General features: G+C 38.6%; 1 protein-coding gene across 4 annotated transcripts in view; it reads left to right on the forward strand.

Annotated features, from left to right (window-relative positions):
* The window catches only part of Ect2 (epithelial cell transforming 2), a 56,152-nt gene that overhangs the window by 28,292 nt on the left and 9,342 nt on the right, over window positions 1–18,518 (forward strand). For all 4 annotated transcript variants that reach the window (XM_041659453.1, XM_041659455.1, XM_041659452.1 and 1 more), the window contains 8 exons: window positions 92–160; window positions 1,169–1,279; window positions 2,088–2,184; window positions 5,097–5,178; window positions 6,668–6,746; window positions 7,317–7,436; window positions 11,805–11,943; window positions 14,336–14,490. In XM_041659453.1, coding sequence (XP_041515387.1) covers window positions 92–160; window positions 1,169–1,279; window positions 2,088–2,184; window positions 5,097–5,178; window positions 6,668–6,746; window positions 7,317–7,436; window positions 11,805–11,943; window positions 14,336–14,490 — 852 coding nt within the window. The remainder of the gene's footprint in view (window positions 1–91; window positions 161–1,168; window positions 1,280–2,087; window positions 2,185–5,096; window positions 5,179–6,667; window positions 6,747–7,316; window positions 7,437–11,804; window positions 11,944–14,335; window positions 14,491–18,518) is intronic.

An 18,518-nucleotide genomic window follows, 5' to 3' on the forward strand; every position in this document is an offset into this window, starting at 1 on the left:
TTTTTTTTTCCCCCTAGTAAAAGATCTTATAAAAGGTATGAGATGTGTAAGGAGCTGTTAAATTTAAGTGTTTTGATTTGTTCTGTTTCAGGATGATCTTGAAGACCTTATTGTTAATTGGGATGAGAGCAAAAGCATTGGTGACGTCTTTCTTAAATATGTAAGTGTTTGTTTACAACCTCATAGATTTCAGACTTATCGGGGAGAAAACGTTGAAAATGCTATTTGAGATTTCACATGGTTCTAGAATATGCTGGAGTTGTTCTTGACTTTTAAAACATGCTTTCTGTATTCCCAGCTTTATACAAGTTCATCATCAGAACACTAGTTATCTCTCAGTTGTTTAGTGACTTGTGTAAAATTGTTTGCTATCCTCAAATGGTTATATATATTTACAATTTTTTTTTAAAAAAAAACTTTGCTTGTGCTGGACAGTGGTGGCGCATACCTTTAATCCAGCACTTGGAGGCAGAGGCAGGTGGATCTATGAGTTTGAGGCCAGCCTGGTCTACAGAGCCGGTTCCAAGCTAGCCAGAGCTACATAGTGAATCTTGAAGACATAGTGCTTCTTTTATTATATGCAAACACTCTTTTTTTTTTTTTTTTTTTTTTTTTTTTTTGGTTTTTCGAGACAGGGTTTCTCTGTGGCTTTGGAGCCTGTCCTGGAACTAGCTCTGTAGACCAGGCTGGCCTCGAACTCACAGAGATCCGCCTGCCTCTGCCTCCCGAGTGCTGGGATTAAAGGCGTGCGCCACCACCGCCCGGCTATGCAAACACTCTTAACACTGAGCTAGTTAACCCCTGTCTGTCTGTCTGTCTGTCTGTCTCTCTCTCTCTTTCTCTCTCTCTTTCTTCCCTTCTAGAATGTGTGATGATCACTCAGTAAGCACCCTCAGATAGGTCGTTTTTCTGGTTTAATCCTAATTGAGGGAGCAAATTCAACAGAAACAGGTGTGAAAACGAGAGCTTTCAACAGCGTGCATATGTGTGTGTGCACACACACACTTACTTGTAAGACAAATTCGTACATTTAATAGAAATATTGAGGAAACTTATTTAAAATTTTTCTTTTGCTTATACATGTGATTGTGATTGTCAGTTGTGTCACAAAGATTCATTGTCTAAGGGTGACATTTATAACAAATTGATTTTTCTGTTTTGTATCTAGTCAAAAGATTTGGTAAAAACCTATCCTCCGTTTGTAAATTTCTTTGAAATGAGCAAGGAAACAATTATTAAATGTGAGAAACAGAAGCCCAGATTTCATGCATTTCTCAAGGTAATATATATTTCTTTCATACAAAACTCTGATAATCACTTATGAAAGAATTCATTAAAATACTATTTAAAAGAGTAATTTATAATGTTAATACTGGTGTTAATTTCAGTTGTTCCTGTGGGTGGCTATGATGTTTAGATTTAGAAGATGTGCTATTTTACAGAGGGGCCAAGACACAGTGGAGTGAATAAGGATGTTGTAGGATTGATCCCAGGACCTTGCATATGGCGGCCCATATGGTGATTTTAAAAGGAAATTATGTTACCAATGATTAATTCTTGAAACACTATCGGTATTCCAATGATGCCGTGTTTGCCTTTAGTGATTTTTCTTTCTCCCATCAGGGCTTTACTTTAGCCAGCGGTGTCAGAACAATTGCTAGGTTAAAACGTCTTCAGGAGTGATGTGTGTAGTCTTTTATAGAGCTTAACGATGCTGTATGTGTACAAGTGTGGAGAGGAACACATTCTCTGTAGACAGAATTTTTAAATTATCGAATCATGGTGATCTACCAAAGAGTAGCTGCCATTCTACATCTTCTCCATAGATTCTTGGTTTATTTATTGATTTGTTTTGGGCATGTGCATGCATGGTTGTTCATCTCAGTGCTTGTGCATGCAAGTATGGGCCAGAGGTTCCTGACCTTCGACCCTGTAGATTCTGAGGCTTGACTGTGGGTGTCTGCGGTGGCAGCAAGCGCCTTTACCTTCGGTCATCACCTGCTCCCTCTTCTCTTAATTCTTGACGAGGATATTTGTGATAGGATGTTTTGAACTATTTTTGTGTATAATAAATTACTTCTTTTTAGATAAATCAAGCTAAACCAGAGTGTGGTCGGCAGAGCCTTGTGGAACTTCTCATCCGGCCAGTACAGCGGCTACCCAGCGTTGCTTTACTTCTAAACGGTACTTTGCTTATTGTGGTTTGGTTTGCTTGAATTTTTTTTTTAAAGATTTTATTTATTCATTAAGTATACAGTGTTCTGTCTGCATATATGCTTGCTTGCCAGAAGAGGGCAGCAGATCTCATTATAGATGGTTGTGAGCCACCATGTGCTTGGGAATTGAACTCAGGACCTCAGGAAAGCCAGTCAGTGCTCTTAACCACTGAGCCATCTTTCCAGCCTGATTTTTTTTTTTAATTTTAGATATTTTAGTTTAATAGTTTCTTCTTCCTCTTCTTCCCCTTTCTCTCCCTTCTTCTTCCTCCTTCCTCTTCCCTCTTTTCTCCTTCTCTTCTTGAGTATGATCTTGAACATCTGCCTCTCCATTGTCCTGATGGCAGCGATTAATAGGTTTCTATAGTGCTGGAGTTCCAGCCCACAGCTGCATGATGGCAAGGACTGTGCCAGCAGCCCATCCTCAGTCTGTAACACGTTTTTCTTAAAGAGTCAATAATTTTGTTTTCAGAGTTTATTAGATCTTAGCATTAAAGATTGTTTTTATGTAGGTATCAAATTTATGATAATTTCGAAAAGCAGTCTCTAAGACTACAAATACTTGGATTTATCTAATATTCCTTGTTATGATAGTGGTCACTTTCTGCTTAAAAGTCCTTATATTTCTTGGTGTAATGGTTTTTAAACCTATTTATTCAAGTAACAGAATTCCCACAGAAACATCAGAAGAAGAGGATGTATATATCCCAAGTTCCTAGTGCTCTTGTATTTTATATTTCCCCTATTAAAAACCTCTGAGGTTGGAGCTGGGGATGTAGTCCAGTTGGACCGGCACTGCAGCTCTGTAGTCACAACCTGGGGTCAGGAAGCACAGGACCTGCATAGAAGGCCTGAGGCGGCCTGGGCTCCAGGAGAGCCTGTCTGAGACCCACATCTTCTTATTTTAGTGCTTAAAACTGCAAGCAGCAAGAGGATTTTTCTAGCACAGCTCTTAGGTTTAAATTTTACTTCTGGTTAAAACCATGTTTGTTTGTGCATTTTATGCTCAGTTGACTAAAGCAGTATTTTTTTAGGGTAATGTCAGCTTTTATTTTTTATTTTAAAAATTAAAGTATGAAACTCACAGTTAATTTATTGGTTGTTTAATCTATTTTTTCAACAAAATGTTTGGGTGATATAAATGACAGTGCTAACAAAAAAAGGGCTTTTTTTTTTCTCTTCCAGATGACCTCTGTAGTTGAAATTACTGCTATATGAATGGTTTCCCCATGCTTTAATCCTATCCTATTGTCTAGATTATGTTGAGTGTTATAATAATCCAACTTTTTGGTTTTCTAAGCTGATCTTTTTTAAATCAAATTTGCATAATTAAATTATTTCATTAGATACTTATCCTCTCTTAATTTTATTTATTACTTATTTGAGACAGTGTCTTACCTTAGCCTAGGCCAGTCTTACCTCCAGGCATTCCTCCAGGCAGCCTACGAGTGCTGGGATTATACATGGGAGCCAATGTCTGCCTCTCAGTAAGACTTTTTGTTAAATAGAAGTTTATCAGATGTTGTCAACACTAAAAATGAACTTCTAAGCCTTTTTGGATTCTTCCACATAAACATTAGTTGGATGTGGTGTTAAATGGGTAAGACTGTCAAGTATTGGAACATAGTAAGGAACCTGAGAAGAGCCAGGCATAGTGGTGTACACCTTTAATCCCAGCACTTGGGAGGCAGACAGATTTCTGTGAGTTCGAGGTCAGCCTGGTAGACTTAGAGTGACCCTGTATAAAATTAACAAAGGAAGAACAAACACCATTCACTCACACTCTCTCCTCTCCACCACCATCAAAAGAACCTGGAGAACAGAGTTAGCATGTTAAAAAGGAACCTTTACAATAGCACAAATGTTCTCTGTGATGGGGCCATGTGTCCCCATAGGAAATTGAAAAAGAATGTGTATTGAGATAACAGGATCATTCAGCATTGTAGCTTGAGAAACCTAGGAGTCTCTAATTGTGACTGGGAGACAAAGCAATATTAAAAAAAAATCAGTGCTACATATTCTGAAAATTTCATTAGTAAAATAGTTTAGAGACATTAATGGAAGAAGATAGTGTTTAGAGGATTTAGGTTAAAACTTTGTTGATCGTTTAAAAAAATATTAATTATATGCCTGAGTGTTGTTGGTGATGGTACACATGTGAGTTTGTGTGCCCAGAGAGCCCAGAAGAGCGCGTCAGATCCCATGGAGCTGGAGATGTAGGTGTGATCATCTCAGTTTGGGTGCTGGGCACTGAACTTAGGCCCTCTGCTAAAGCAATGTGTGCTCATAGCCACTGAGCCACCTCTCCAGCCTCTCATTGTTTTATTAAATAACCCTGGTTATCCTGGAACTCACAATTATTTATCACATTTAAGTTACGCTTTTAAGTTATTTAAATTATATCTAGAACAGGTTTTATGCTGAATAATAATTTTAGGTTAAATGTAATTATGGCAGTTAGTGGGTTCTTAAATATCAACACAAATGTGGCATCTCTAATTAGGTATATTCGTAGGTGGCCTACAGTATTATTTTTCCATCCCTGCCTTTCAAGTGCTGGGATTCTAGGCATGCGCCATCATGCTAAGGAATAAACTCATGAGCTTACACATATTAAGCAAAACTTCAACCTTGGTTGTTTTGAATAGTATAATTCTGTGCAGCCAAGTTTTGTTCCACACTTACAGTCCTTTTATCTCCAACTCCTTAGGTAATAGGGATTAGAGATCTGCTCTGACATTCCTGGCAACAAACTTCTTTTCAATACAGGTGTTACGTATATAAATAGTTAACCTGCATCAAGATGATGTACTTTTAAGGTGTAGGTGGAAAACCACTGTACTTACTTTAGTCATAGAAAAAGCCATGTTATTATTACAGATCTTAAGAAGCATACAGCTGACGAAAACCCTGACAAAAGCACTTTAGAAAAAGCTATTGGATCACTAAAAGAAGTAATGACGTAAGCAATTTAAATTTTACTTTAAAATGTTGTTTGTATTTGTGTGTGTGTGTGTGTGTGTGTGTGTGTGTGTGAGAGAGAGAGAGAGAGAGAGAGAGAGAGAGAGAGAGAGAGAGAGAGAGAAAGGAGAGAGACTGAGAGAGACTATGATGAGCATGTGAGCACATGAGGAGGTCAGAGGTCCTTTCCCTTTTACGTGGGTTCTGGGATTGAACTCAGGGTTGTCAGGCTTGCATGTTTTAAGTGCTTTTACCCATAGGTCCATCTTGCTTGCTGATTCCATGTTTTTATTATTAGATTTAGACTGGTAGTGATATCTTTGTCATAACTAGAAGAGTATCAATAAATAACTTTTGTAAAATACCTAAATTATTCTTCTAGTAGTTTGGTTATAGTTAAAATGATAGTACTGATCAGACTACTTACTTCTGACATTAATTGTATATAAAGAGATAGTACTGGTCTAGAAGAAAATAGCTATTAATGTACAGATAGACTTTTTCTTCTTGGACCCTAGAGAAAGGCTTTTTCGTGCCATTCACATGCATATGGTTTTGTCCATTGAATTTTCTGATTTCATTTAAATTCTCATTTACAAAGATATATTTTTGTAAACCTTGTATCCATAGGTCCTTTCTTTTTTGTATTACTATGTTTTATACTTATTTACTTGAATGATTTTTTTCATATTAATTAAACTTCATGCAGTGAAGAGATGCCTTTAAACATTCCTTAAATTCATAGTTTCATGAATGTTCTGTTGACCAAGATCCTGAGTCCATATACGTTTTTCTTCATGACTTAAAATATTCTCAAGACTCCCTGCTGATGTTGAGCAAGATGTGAGCTCCAGATGGAAGCTTTCTTGCTGTGGAGTTTCCTACCGACAGCGACATTTCTGTCCTCCAGGACAGGTTTTCCACACTGACCGTGAGCTCTCAGTGAAGGCTCCCATCCTCGTGTAGTCATGTAAACTCTCGAGTGTCTAATAGGACACAGTTGCTGGACTAGTCCAGTAAGTGTAGGACTTTTTATCATTATGCGTTCTCTAATAATTCTTTGTTTTAATGGATTTTAGTTTGGGGCCCAAAGGTGAAAGGCTTTCGAAAGGGGCTCAGCGTTCTCTGTACAAGTGTGGTGTTCTTCGCAGGAGAGTAGCTGCAATGTGATGTGAGAATGAAGCGTAAAGCTGAACTGAAGTGTGTTTCAAACTCAGAATTTTGTTATCATCAAATATGCAAGCTAACTGTATCTTAGAAGGTGTTTATTGACTAAATGAGTAAAATATTTTCAGTGAAACATAACATTTCTGAAAGATCTGTGGAATATTTTTTAATATCCATAGAATGTTTTGAAGGAATGTTTGTCTGATTCATCATGTATCAAAGTTAAGACATGAAAGTCAGACTTTGTGACTTGAAATATATTCATATGCTGATTTCATGTTCATCTTAATCGAAGTTTTACAGAATAAACATTAATATTTCAGGCATATCAATGAGGATAAGAGAAAAACAGAAGCACAGAAACAAATTTTTGATGTAGTTTATGAAGTAGATGGATGCCCAGTAAGTATTTTTTTTTGATGATTACCATTTTATTTATTGCTTTAATGAGGTTTCTTTTGTTGTTGTTGATTTGAATTACATTTATTTGTGTGTGTGTGTAGCTACATGCCATGTACGGTGTACTTGTACAAGAGGACAGACTTTTGGAGTCCATTCCCTCCTTCCATTGTGTGGGACTGGGTACTAAACTCAGGTGATTAGACTTGACAACAAGCAACTATACTAGCTGAGCTTTAATGAGGTTTCTATAGTTTCTGTATACATAGTCTCAGGCTGGAGAGATGCCGTGGGGGTGGAGAACACTTGCTGCTCTTGAAAAGGACCTGAGTACAGTTCTCATCACCCATGTCAGGTGACTCATAACCTATAATCTAGCTACAGGGAAGTCAGCGCCTGGGTTCTGAGGGTTCCTTTAAACACACAGCATATAACTCAAAGAGACATGTATACATAAATAAGAATAATAGAAACAGATCTTTAAAAATATTTTAGCAGTCTTAGTACCACTTTTGAACGACAACTTGTAAAAGTTACTTGATAACATTTGACCACTTTTATCTGTGTTCACAGGCTAATCTATTATCTTCTCATCGAAGCTTAGTACAAAGAGTGGAAACAGTTTCTTTAGGCGAGTACCCCTGTGACCGAGGAGAGCAGGTCACTCTCTTCCTCTTCAATGACTGCCTCGAGGTAAATTTTTACTCAGTGTACTTTAACACTGAGGTATTTTGTCTTTTCCCTGTTTAAAATCTAACTTTGACTAGAGTACAGTAAAGAAATTTGAGGTACATTTAGTTATTTGCCAAAGATATTAAAATCAGTTGCTGATTTCATTCAGTGGAATGCTTTTGGGAGAAAGTCTAAAATATTAAGTTTGGTAAATTTCCGTATGTCATATCTTAAGTCAAAATTCCTTATTGATAAGTGCTTAAATTATAAGTTTGGGAGCCTTGTGTTTTTATGTATATTTATACAGGATCTACAAATTAACTGAGTTTTTGTCTTTGTTTTAATTAAATGTAAGTTCACCTTTGCAGTCAAGATGAAATCAGTTGAAAAGCTAACTTGATAACTTAGTACTGTGAATCTCTTGATTTCTTTTTTCTGCTTTGATAGCATCTCACTTTGTAGCCCAAGCTGGCCTTGAACCTGGGGCAGTCCTTCCAAGTCAGCTGGGATGACAAGCATGAGCCACTATGCCAAGTGATTCTTTACAGTTAGAAGGTTTTATTGATGGGATGTAATAATTTTAATTCCAAAACTAACCTGACTGTAGTCGGTATTTTTTTTCATAACACCCCCAAAGCAGATAATTGAGTTTATGTACTTTTTAAGCTTCTTTCCCTTCTTTTAACATTTCTTTTTAAATAACCAATTTAATGAGGGGAAGTATCTTAGTTATTGTAATGAAATACCATGCTGAGAGCAGCTAGGGTAGGAAAGGGATTATTTGGCTTGCACTTACACATCACTGGTCGTCATCGAAGGAGGTCAGGACAGGAACATGGAATCAAGAGCTGATGCAGAGGCCATGGAGGACTGCTCCTCGTGTTTGCTCAGCCTGCTTTCTCCAAGGATGGCACCACTCACAATGGGCTGGGCCCTCACACATCAGTTGAGAAAATGCCCAACATACTCGCTGTAAACCCAATCTTGTGGATGTGTTTTCTTAATTCGGATTCTTTTCTCTCAGATGATTTTAGTTTGTGTCAAATGATACAAAACTATTTGGCACAGTTAGAAAGGAATTCAGCTTCCTTTATTTCAGAAACATAAAGGTGTTCATTGGGTGAAAAAGAAATTAACAAGAAAACTCATTTGACATGTTTCTAACTGGGTAACTTTCTGTTGCCCTCATCAAAGTGACTACTGGCTTTCCTTTTTCTTTAAAGTCTATCCATTCCTTTATCCCTTTTCTGTGTTGCTTCCCTTAAAGAGCTACCTCTTACATCATGTCCATTATTTAAAATATAAAACACAGGCCAATCTTAGAGACCAAGGCATGTATGCACAGAGCAGCTCTAGGTGCAGTAAAATCTCAAGACCTGCCTCTGTTAAAGGGTTCTGTACTTAGAGGTTAAGTAGTGGTACTTTTGTTTGACTAGTAATGTTAGAAAAAGCACGAGATAGTGATAATATGATACACAATCGACCATATCCTGGAGTGAAAAAAAATCATAAATGTCATGCAGTGGGTGTCTGGGGACTGCCTGACCCCTGCAGTCAGAGCCTCAGCCTGCTCTGCTTTTGAGAACAAGACCAGGAGTCATCTGTAATCCTGTTTTACCTGAATTTGCATTAGCAGGGGCTTAACTGTATACAATTGAACTATATTTCCTTTTGGCTGTTTTTGTTAAGACTTTTTTAGGTTTTTCATATTGAAATCTCTAGGTCTCCTGGCTCCCTTCTGTTAGGTTTAGTTATTTTGATTTCCTTAGAGTTTTGTTGTGGAGTTTATCTTTGCTTTTAGTAGAGCAGTGATTTGATTTTTTTTTTTTTTATTTTTATGGCCCCTTCATATTTTACCATAATTGGCCCACTGGCTTCCCTTCTACTTTAATTCTGCTGTGAGCAATCCCTGTACCTTTTCAGGCCCTGGTCTCTCAATTCACCCTAATGGCGCCCTCCCTTGTCGTAGGGTTAATATTGCTGTGGTCAAACACCATGAACAAAAGAACTCAGGGAGGAAAGGGTTTATTTGGCTCACCCTTTCACTTCACTATTCATCATCAAAGGAAGTCAGGGCAGGAAGCTGGAGGCAGGAGCTGATGCAGAGGTCGTGGAGTGGTGCTACGTAATGGCTTGCTTTCTTATAGTTCCCAGGATCATCAGCCCAGGGATAGCCCCACCCACAATGGACTGGGCCCTCCCACATCGTTCATAAATTAAGAAAATGCTCTACAGGCTTGCACTAGCCAGATCTTATAGAGGCATTTTTCTCAACTGAGGGCCCCTCCTCTTTGCCTCTAACTTGTTTCAAGTTGGCATAGACCTAGTACATCCTCTTAGATATTATCTCAGTTGTTTGAATAGAAACTTTTGTCTCTTCTTATTGTCTTTCATTTTGAGTCTGGTAAGGACTGGTCTTGTAATCCTTTTGCCCCTTCCTCTTCAGCTCATTTATTGCTGGTATGTGTACCCACAGCCCAGCTGCTTTAGATAGTCTTCCAGGCTGGTTTGAGGTACCTAACCTTCTCAAGTGCTGAGGTTACAGGCATATGTCACTATGTCTGTTGAGTTGCTGTATTTCTAATATTAAATTTGGATATCAATATTCAAGCTTCCAGATAGACCCTTGTTTTGTTTTTGTTTTTTAAGATGGTTCTTTGTGTAGCCCTGGCTGTCTTGGAACTAGCTCGGTAGAACAGGCTGGCCTCGAACTCAGAGATTGATCTGCCTCTGCCTCCTTAGTGCTGGGATTAAAGGCATGCACCATCACTGCCTGGCTAGACCTTTATTCTTTAGCTCACTTAAGAAAAATAGAATTCAGCTGGGCAGTGATGACTCATGACACTAATCTCAACACTCTGGTGGCAGAGGCAGGTGGGTCTCTGTGAGTTAGAGGCTAGCCTGTTCTACAGAGCTAATTCCAGGACAGTCAGGGCTACACAAAGAAATCTTGTTTCGGAAAAAAATAAAAAGAAAAATAGACCTTTTAGCAAATTTGAGACAAAAAGTTATTTTTAATGTTCTGATAGTATATAACAAATACCTAGAGCAATCACTATTATATATTAGGAACAGTTAAATATCAGTAAAACCTATACTGTCTTTAATATGACGGATGTTTAATGTTAAACTAAATCTAGATTTAAGGATTTATTTTCCGTTTGAGTATTTTATCTATGTTTTAGTTTTTTCAAATCATCCTTGACTTATTAATGTTTGTGTCATCGATTTTCATGCTCTTCTGGTTTTCTTTTTCAAAAATAGTGGTATATATTGGTTAGCCAAATAAAAAGCATGTCCATTCATTGCGGAGGAATTAGAGTATATGTTGCTTACTTTCACTATGCCCATGGAAGTGAACCATTAATATTTGGTATAGTTACGTGATGTATAGAATAGACATTTGCATATGTGCTTAGTGGGGATGTGATATGCTGTCTTGCTGCTCATCTTATTCATTAGCCCAATACCACATAATGTATTTTTAAACATATCTGTCTTAATCATGATGGTCAGTCTCAATTCAAGTAAATATTTGCATGCATTTTATGTTAATTCCTTTCAGCAAAATCTGTTTTACTGCAAAGGAGATTTTTCTTTTCTTTCTTTTCTTTTTTTCTTTTTCTTTTGGCAAAATCTCATTATATCACGAATCACAGGATCTTTCTGATTTTGCTCTTCTCCAGTTACCTATCTCTTCCTTTTGCGTATCCAGTTAAGGTAAAGTTATAGCCTCATACAGCACTTTGACTTTATAATCTCTATTGCTTTGTGTGTGTGTGTTGTTGTTGTTATTTTTTTTGAGTCAGTCTTATTGTGCAGCTCAAGCTGGCCTCAAACTGAAGGTCTCCTCCTGCACTTAGCCTCCTTAGAGTGGGCTTTCAGGTGTTGAATGTATGCTTAATTACTTTGTCAGTTTATGTAAGCAGTCACGAGACTAGGAGCTGTCTCATACTTCCTCTGTGTTATTCTGTCACTGGGAGATATTTCAGATACTCCCCTTAAACTACAGTTAGCACCTTTGAAGCCAGGGCAGCTGTCTCAGAACAACTACTCTCCATCTGAGGTTCCTGGCTTTTGTTCAAGACTCCTGCCATTGTTCGTGTCTTGCTGTGCTTCTTAGTCTTTCCATGCCCTTGGGCTTTTCACACCCCCCATCCCTAGGCCTGTTATTCTGACTGAACATTCCCTAATACAGACATGAGCATCTGGCTATACAATTACATGTGTGCTTTTTGTCATGGTCTCTCGCTTTTATCGCATAGTAACTGGAATGGCTAATCATCAGATTAGTTGCATATAGATTTTTGTGATTAGTGCTGTTATTTTTAAATGTGCGAACTTTTGGTTTTATCACAATAATGATTATGACTTTCCCTCTGCAATCAGATAGCGAGAAAACGGCATAAGGTTATCGGTACTTTTAGAAGTCCTCATGACCGCACCCGACCGCCAGCTTCTCTTAAGCATATTCATCTAATGCCTCTTTCACAGATTAAGAAGGTGTTGGACATCAGAGAGACGGAAGGTAAGCTTGTCCTCATTGAAGCTTTTAGTTTTGCTACTGTTAGTAATTTTTTTGTTGTTGTTGCTTTGGTTTTTCCAGATAGGGTTTCTCTGTAGCTTTGGGACTTGTCCTGGAACTAGCTCTTGTAGTTCAGGCTGGCCTCGAACTCAGAGATCCTCCTGCCGCAACCTCCTGAGTTCTGGGATTAAAGGCGTACACCACCACTGCCCAGCTGTTACTGCTTTTTAAATGGATAGACTATCTTTCCATGTGTGGTTCAACTATAATGTGTCCTAAAGTAATCGTTCTTATACATCTCTCTTAACTCCTTCTCTAGGTACAGACTTGATGTTTTTATTGTTTCAACCTGCCTCTAAGAGTCAAAGGACTTTTAAATGGTTGGCATTAATAAGGTGCACAGCTAAATAGCACCTTAGTTTGTCTTATTCCCACATCAAAACTTACTAGTCATTCTGCATAATCACTGGTCTTGTTTGCTCCATATATTTTAATGTCTTTTTTTTCTTGCCAATGGTGCATTTAGGAATCTCTTTTCTTCTTTTCCTTCCCCTATTAAAAAAATAACGTGTGGATGTTTTGTCTGCATGTCTAAGCACTACATTCATTCAGTGCCCACAGAGGCCAAAAGAAGGCACCAGATTCCTAGGACTGGAGTTAAGATGGGGACCGAGAATGAACCCATGTCCTCTGGAAGAGCAGCCAGTGATCCTAGACACTGAGCCATCTTTCCAGTCCCAGGGATATCTTTAAGATGCTTATTTGGGAAGGGAGTTGTGGTAGTAATGGCACGATGACTTGATATAGAAAGAGCTTGCTGCCAAGACTGGCATGAACTCAGGCCCTGGGACTCACATGGTGAAGAAAAGAACTCCCACAAATCGTCCACTAAAGCACACATAGTCTGGCAAGTGAGTGTGCACGGAACAGACACCCACACAATTTTCTTTTAGAAAAGGTAGAGGTTAAAGAGTAGTTGTATGTGAAATAAATAGCCCACAGTAACTGGTAAGCTTGGCTGTCATTGGGTCAGATAAATGGACTCATACACATGGGAAAGGTGAGTATGGCCCCTCACTTTAATACCAGCACTGGGGAGGCAGAGGCAAGCAGATCTTTGAGTTTGCAGCCAGCCTGGTCTACATAGTGAATTCCTGGCCAGCTATGGTATGTGGTGAGACCTTATCTCAATAGGTGTGTGTACATTTGTGTGTGTGTACCTGTGTATTGCATGTGTGCCACCTTTCTCTTTTGCAACAAAATTCCTGAGATAATGTATTTATAAAGATATTTCGGCCGATAATTTTGGAGATTTCAGTCCATTCTCTTAGTTTCATTGCCGTCTGAGAGCACATGCTGGAGACTCGTAGTGGAGCTGCGAAGCTCAGAGCCAGGGTCCCAGCTGGAGACAGGCCTTTGGCTCAGCTTTTGGGTGTCATTCCTGATTTATATTGCAGCACTGGCCTAACGAAAGTTTTTCCTTCTAACTTATTGGTATTGAGTATTTGAGTGATTTTTCTGTAGGTCTGAAAATGCTCAAAATGACCATTTATCCAAAGTAGCGTTATCTGTTTAGCTAGCACTTAGTGTTGCGTGTTTATTTATGGTCACATTTTAGGCAACATCTTTTTTTGTTATTTAAGTAACGTTAAGCTATTTCAATGCTACACGGCTCTGAGCGGCAAGGCCTGTGTGTTGCTGGTGATGAGACCCAGGGCCTTGCACCTGCCAGTCAAGCACTCTCCCACTGAGCCATATCTTTAGTTGCTCAACTGTGTGTTTATTAGAGCCTATGATGAGACAATTATTTGAGTTTGGGGGAGCTGTAGTTGTGAAAGTGTTCGTGTTCAGATATAGATCAGGGAGATGTCTTTACGATCTAGACTAGGGAGGTAGAGAGGTGATTCAGCAGGTGTAGGCACTTGCCATCAAGCTTGATAGCCTGAGTTTGAACCCAGAGACCCGTGTGATGGAGAGAACTGTCTTCTCACAAGTCCCGTTTCCACATATTTTTTAGTAGGAATTTAATGTTTGTTTGTTTTCAGGTTTTTCAAATTTTTTCGGCACTGTGTTTTTAAAATTGATTATTTTAGTATCTCCATTACAAAGCAGTTACTCTTTAATATTTGTACACTTTGTATGTGATTTTTGTAAGTTTTTAGTGTTTGTGTTACCATTTTAATTTTGAAATTTAAATGTTGGAATTCTAAGATTATATCTATTAAATTATTATTGAAGAATTTAAATGTCACAAAGAGTACTTTTTATTTGTTTTCAGGTTATTGTTGGTTCTTTTTTAAAAGTGGGGTGGGGGAAAAGAAAGCTGATTTTAGTGGTCTGTGGAAATGAGAATTTCTAGACATCAAGGAGTAACACTGTTCATCTGGCACCCTAGACTGCCATAATGCTTTTGCCTTGCTGGTGAGGCCTCCAACAGAGCAGGCCAACGTACTGCTCAGCTTCCAGATGACGTCAGAGGAGCTTCCGAAAGCAGACTGGCTGAAGATGCTGTGCCGACATGTTGCCAACACCATTTGTAAAGCAGATGCTGTAAGTTCTCCAACCTGTGTCACATCTCCATGACAAGCCAATCAGGGATACAAGAGAGCCTTTAGTTTTATTTAAATGACGTTGTTTGGGAGAGTTTTTAAAAATTTTAAGTACATGAAATAATCTTAGTCCCTGACTCACATATGTCCCTTTAGCCTTCTAGCTCTTGTGGCTGCAGTTCCGTGAGAGGCTCTGGGAACTTATATTGCCCTGTGTGATTTTTTTTTTTTTTGTAGATGCTTTTTCTTTTAATAGAACATTTAAAAATATTGACATTAAGGTGATTTTGTGTATATAAAATATTATGTAGCTATTTTGCAAGTCATTTTCTAACTTTATGTTTTAAATTTTTTTTAAAAAATATTACTATTTTGTGTTTATGGGTGTTTTGTCTGCATGTATGCTTGTGTCCTGGTGTTCATGGGGGCCAGAAGAGACCAGTGGATCCCCTGGAGTTGCAGGTGGTTGTGAACCGTGTTAGGAATCAAACTGAGGTCCTTTGGAAGAGCAGCTGGTGCTTGTAACCACTAAGCCATCTCTCTAGCCCCATCAAATCACTGAACGTCTTTGCTCAATGCTGGCCCAAAGTCTCTGCAAGCTCTCTTTGCTCCTTTTTTCTTCTGGTTTCCTTTGGCTGTGCTGCCTTTGAGCTCAGTGTTTCATTTTTATCGTTTGACCTAGCCTGACACTGATGCTTTCTATTGTCTTTTTAACATAGTGCATGGTTTCTGCTCAGTGACTTTTAAAAGGGTTTCCATCACTGTTAAGTGTCACTGCTGAGTGGTGGATCTTTTCTTTGTATTTTTGAAACTTGAGTTTCCTTAAAACACTTGTTTTAAATTTTTTTTTTTAAAGTTGCAGGGTATAGTGCATCATGGTGGGGAGTCATGGCAGTGGGAGCTTCAAGTGGCTGTTTCCGTTGCTTCCACAGTGAAGAGGCAGAGAGTGATGAACGCTTGTGCTTGGTTTCCTGCTTTTATACGGGTCTGGATATCAGAGTGGTGCAGCACAGTGCTACCCACAGCAGCCAGGTGTCCTGATCCACAGACCCTCTCGAGTCCGCCTCTCAGATGATTCCAGATCCCAGTTAACCGTCCTGCTGGTAGAGGCAGTCTTCCTGCTGCTGGTCAGCATGGTTCTAGCAGTTTTCCTGCTGCTGGTCGGCATGGTTCTAGCAGTTTAGTCCCTGGTTTTGTGACTTTGCCCAGCATTGGTTTCACCATGGTGTTCCTGTTGGTGACTTTGAAGTCCAAGGCTTGGACTTAATTCTTGCCCAGGTCAGAGGCATGGTTCCACTTTGCTTCAAGTTGAAGAAAGAATAGCTTGAGTTTCTGCCGTCTTTGGTGCACCTTGCCTGTGTTAAGTTTAAAGCAGACAGTGTTCCTTCTCATCTGGCACCATCAACACCGAGGAAGATCTTGTTTCCTGTCACTGTGCCTCTTGCTCAGCCATCTCAGCTACTGAGTTTTCACTTCCTGTCTCAAAGTTTCCATTGGTGTTGTTAGGAATGCTTAGTACAGGCAGAATATTCCTTTTTCAAAGTGCTTGGAACCAAAAGTGTCTCACACTTTTGGCTAGTTTTTCATATTGTAGAACATTTGCAGATTTTGGTCAGATGTATCTCTAATCTGAAATTCTGAGATCAGTTGTTCCTGAGCTCAGCACTAAGTGCACATTGTTTTATGCAATGTTTTGGATTTCAGATTGTTGGAATAGGGATGCCTGGCGGTAGTTAAAGGAGAGTGTTTTGTTGCCATCCTACTTTCAGTGGAAGGTTGTAGCGTGTTGTTTTTCTATCAAGGCAAGTTACCAATCCAGTTTTCTCATAGCAACTCTTAAAATAGTTACCATCATTAAGACAAAATAACTTTATAGCAGACAAACTACAACAAAGAGCTGGGTGTGATGACTGGAAGTAAATGAATTGCCAGAAATCTGAGAGTCTTTAGTAGATGCTGGATGCATTTACGATTCCTTTGGAAGATCTTCATACAGGATCTGCAGAAATGATACAGGATAGGATCTTGTTGCTGTGATAGATAGATAGATCCTGCTTAGTATCAATAATAAGAGTTGATTTGAACCTTGCTGTGGAATAACATTTACCATAGTTACACATGCCTTACAATGATGTTGAAGTTTGCATATGGCTTGTTGGGAAACAGGATGCTTACGCAGTCCTTTCAAGGTGTGTAGCTATTATACTAAAATGCAAAGCTAATGAGAATTTTTAAAAATATTTTTATTGACTTACTGGATGGAAGATAATCAAGCAGCAGATGCAGGCAATTTCAGAAATTGCAGTTATCCACAAGATGGCAGCAAACATTTACCTATGTTCTGATTTCTACTTAAACACAGTTATTCCAGTCTGCTGAAATTTTTTTCCTTAGAATTTTGCTTATACATTCAAAGATTCAGTGGCATCAGCTCTAAGCTCCTTCCTGCATTTAAGATTTCACACATAGTGAAAAATTTAAAGCCCCCAGTTCATGTCTTATTTGAGAATATTTTGCTATGTCGAAGGAAGTATGTTTCTAAATATGTATGTACAAAAGGTATAAATATACATGTAACTGATATTTCTTAAAAAAGCAATCTAATTATTTGAATCAGTAGGTTTTTCTATTCCTGGTACCCTAAATAACTGAAGTTTGCTCTTTTTGTTGTTGCTCAAATGTGTCCTTTTTTGGGTGTGCAATCCAGGGAGTTCTCAAACTCAGCAGTCCTCTTGCCTTAGCCGTCCACATGCTAGGATGGCCACACCCAGCTAGATGCTGCTTAAATGAGTAAAATAAGTATGGTTACTTTATTGTATGTGCTGTTAATTTATTGTAACCATTTGTAAATGGATGAAAGAAAACTTTTAAAAAATGTGAAACTAAAGCCAAGAACAATGATTGATGATTATATAGCTGACTATAGGGTTCAGGTATCTTTATTCTTATCAAACGTTCTTGTTGCCTGGCATTGGTGGCTCACACCTTTAATCCCAGCACTTGGGAGGCAGAGACAGGCAGATCTCTGTGAATTTGAGGCCAACCTGGTCTACAGAGTGAATTCCAGAACAGATAATGCTTCATACATGTGTCAGTTTTTAAAATGCTGACAGTTGTCAGAAAGTATAGAAAATGAACTGTCCTAATAAAGCTTGTTAGGAAACACGTAGGAATAGTCTTCTAAGAAACATGGAAGTTCTTTTAAGAAGTTTGTGTTTGTCTACGATTATAATTCAGTGGTAGAGTGTTTGCATCACATTTCCAAGGCCTGCTTTTAATATCCAGCACAAAAAATAATGAAACAGAAATCTGCAATCCATGAGTGATAACATTAATATGCAGGTGTTGATTCATCTTTAATTAGTTTATAGATTTCTGCTGTCTCTGAAGTACTATGGAGAAGTTTTGGAATTTGACGGACTGATCCCTAGGATGATTTTTAAAGAGGAAACAGTGACACCTAGAAAGTTTAGTAGTAATGCTACCATATGAGATACTAAATTACGCTTAAGCTTTAAAATGACCTTCGTTCATTTGGAGAGTGGGCTGTGTATGCCACTGTGCTCTTGTGAAGGAAGCCCAGAGGACAGCTTGTGGAAGTCAGCTCTCTCTTTCTACCACAGTGCTCCTGCGGACTGAAGAAAGACATTAGACTTCCAAACAAGGCCTTTACCCACTGGCTCCAAATTGTACTTCTAAAACATCAGCTATAGTGATTAGATTACTATTGCACTGTTCTAAAAGTTTGTATATGAGCCTATAGGAAGAGTAGATGAGAAACTATTTCCACAGATGTCTGCCTGTATGTCTGGACTCTATATGTGTGCAGTACAGAAGGAGACCAGCGATGGCATTGGCTCCCCAGGAACTGTAGTATAGATGGCTGTGAGATGCCAGCTGGTCCTTTGGAATTGTACTTGGGTCCTCTGAAAAAGTAGCCAGTATTAATTGCTGGGCCATTTCTTCAGTTTCAGAGTAGATGTTTTTGAAATAAGACTATCATACCTGTGTAGAACCTCAATTATAGTT

The sequence above is a fragment of the Microtus oregoni genome, unplaced genomic scaffold, assembly GCF_018167655.1.
Source record: "Microtus oregoni isolate MIOR12 unplaced genomic scaffold, Mior012 000010F_ref0000083, whole genome shotgun sequence".
Classification (NCBI taxonomy): domain Eukaryota; kingdom Metazoa; phylum Chordata; class Mammalia; order Rodentia; family Cricetidae; genus Microtus; species Microtus oregoni.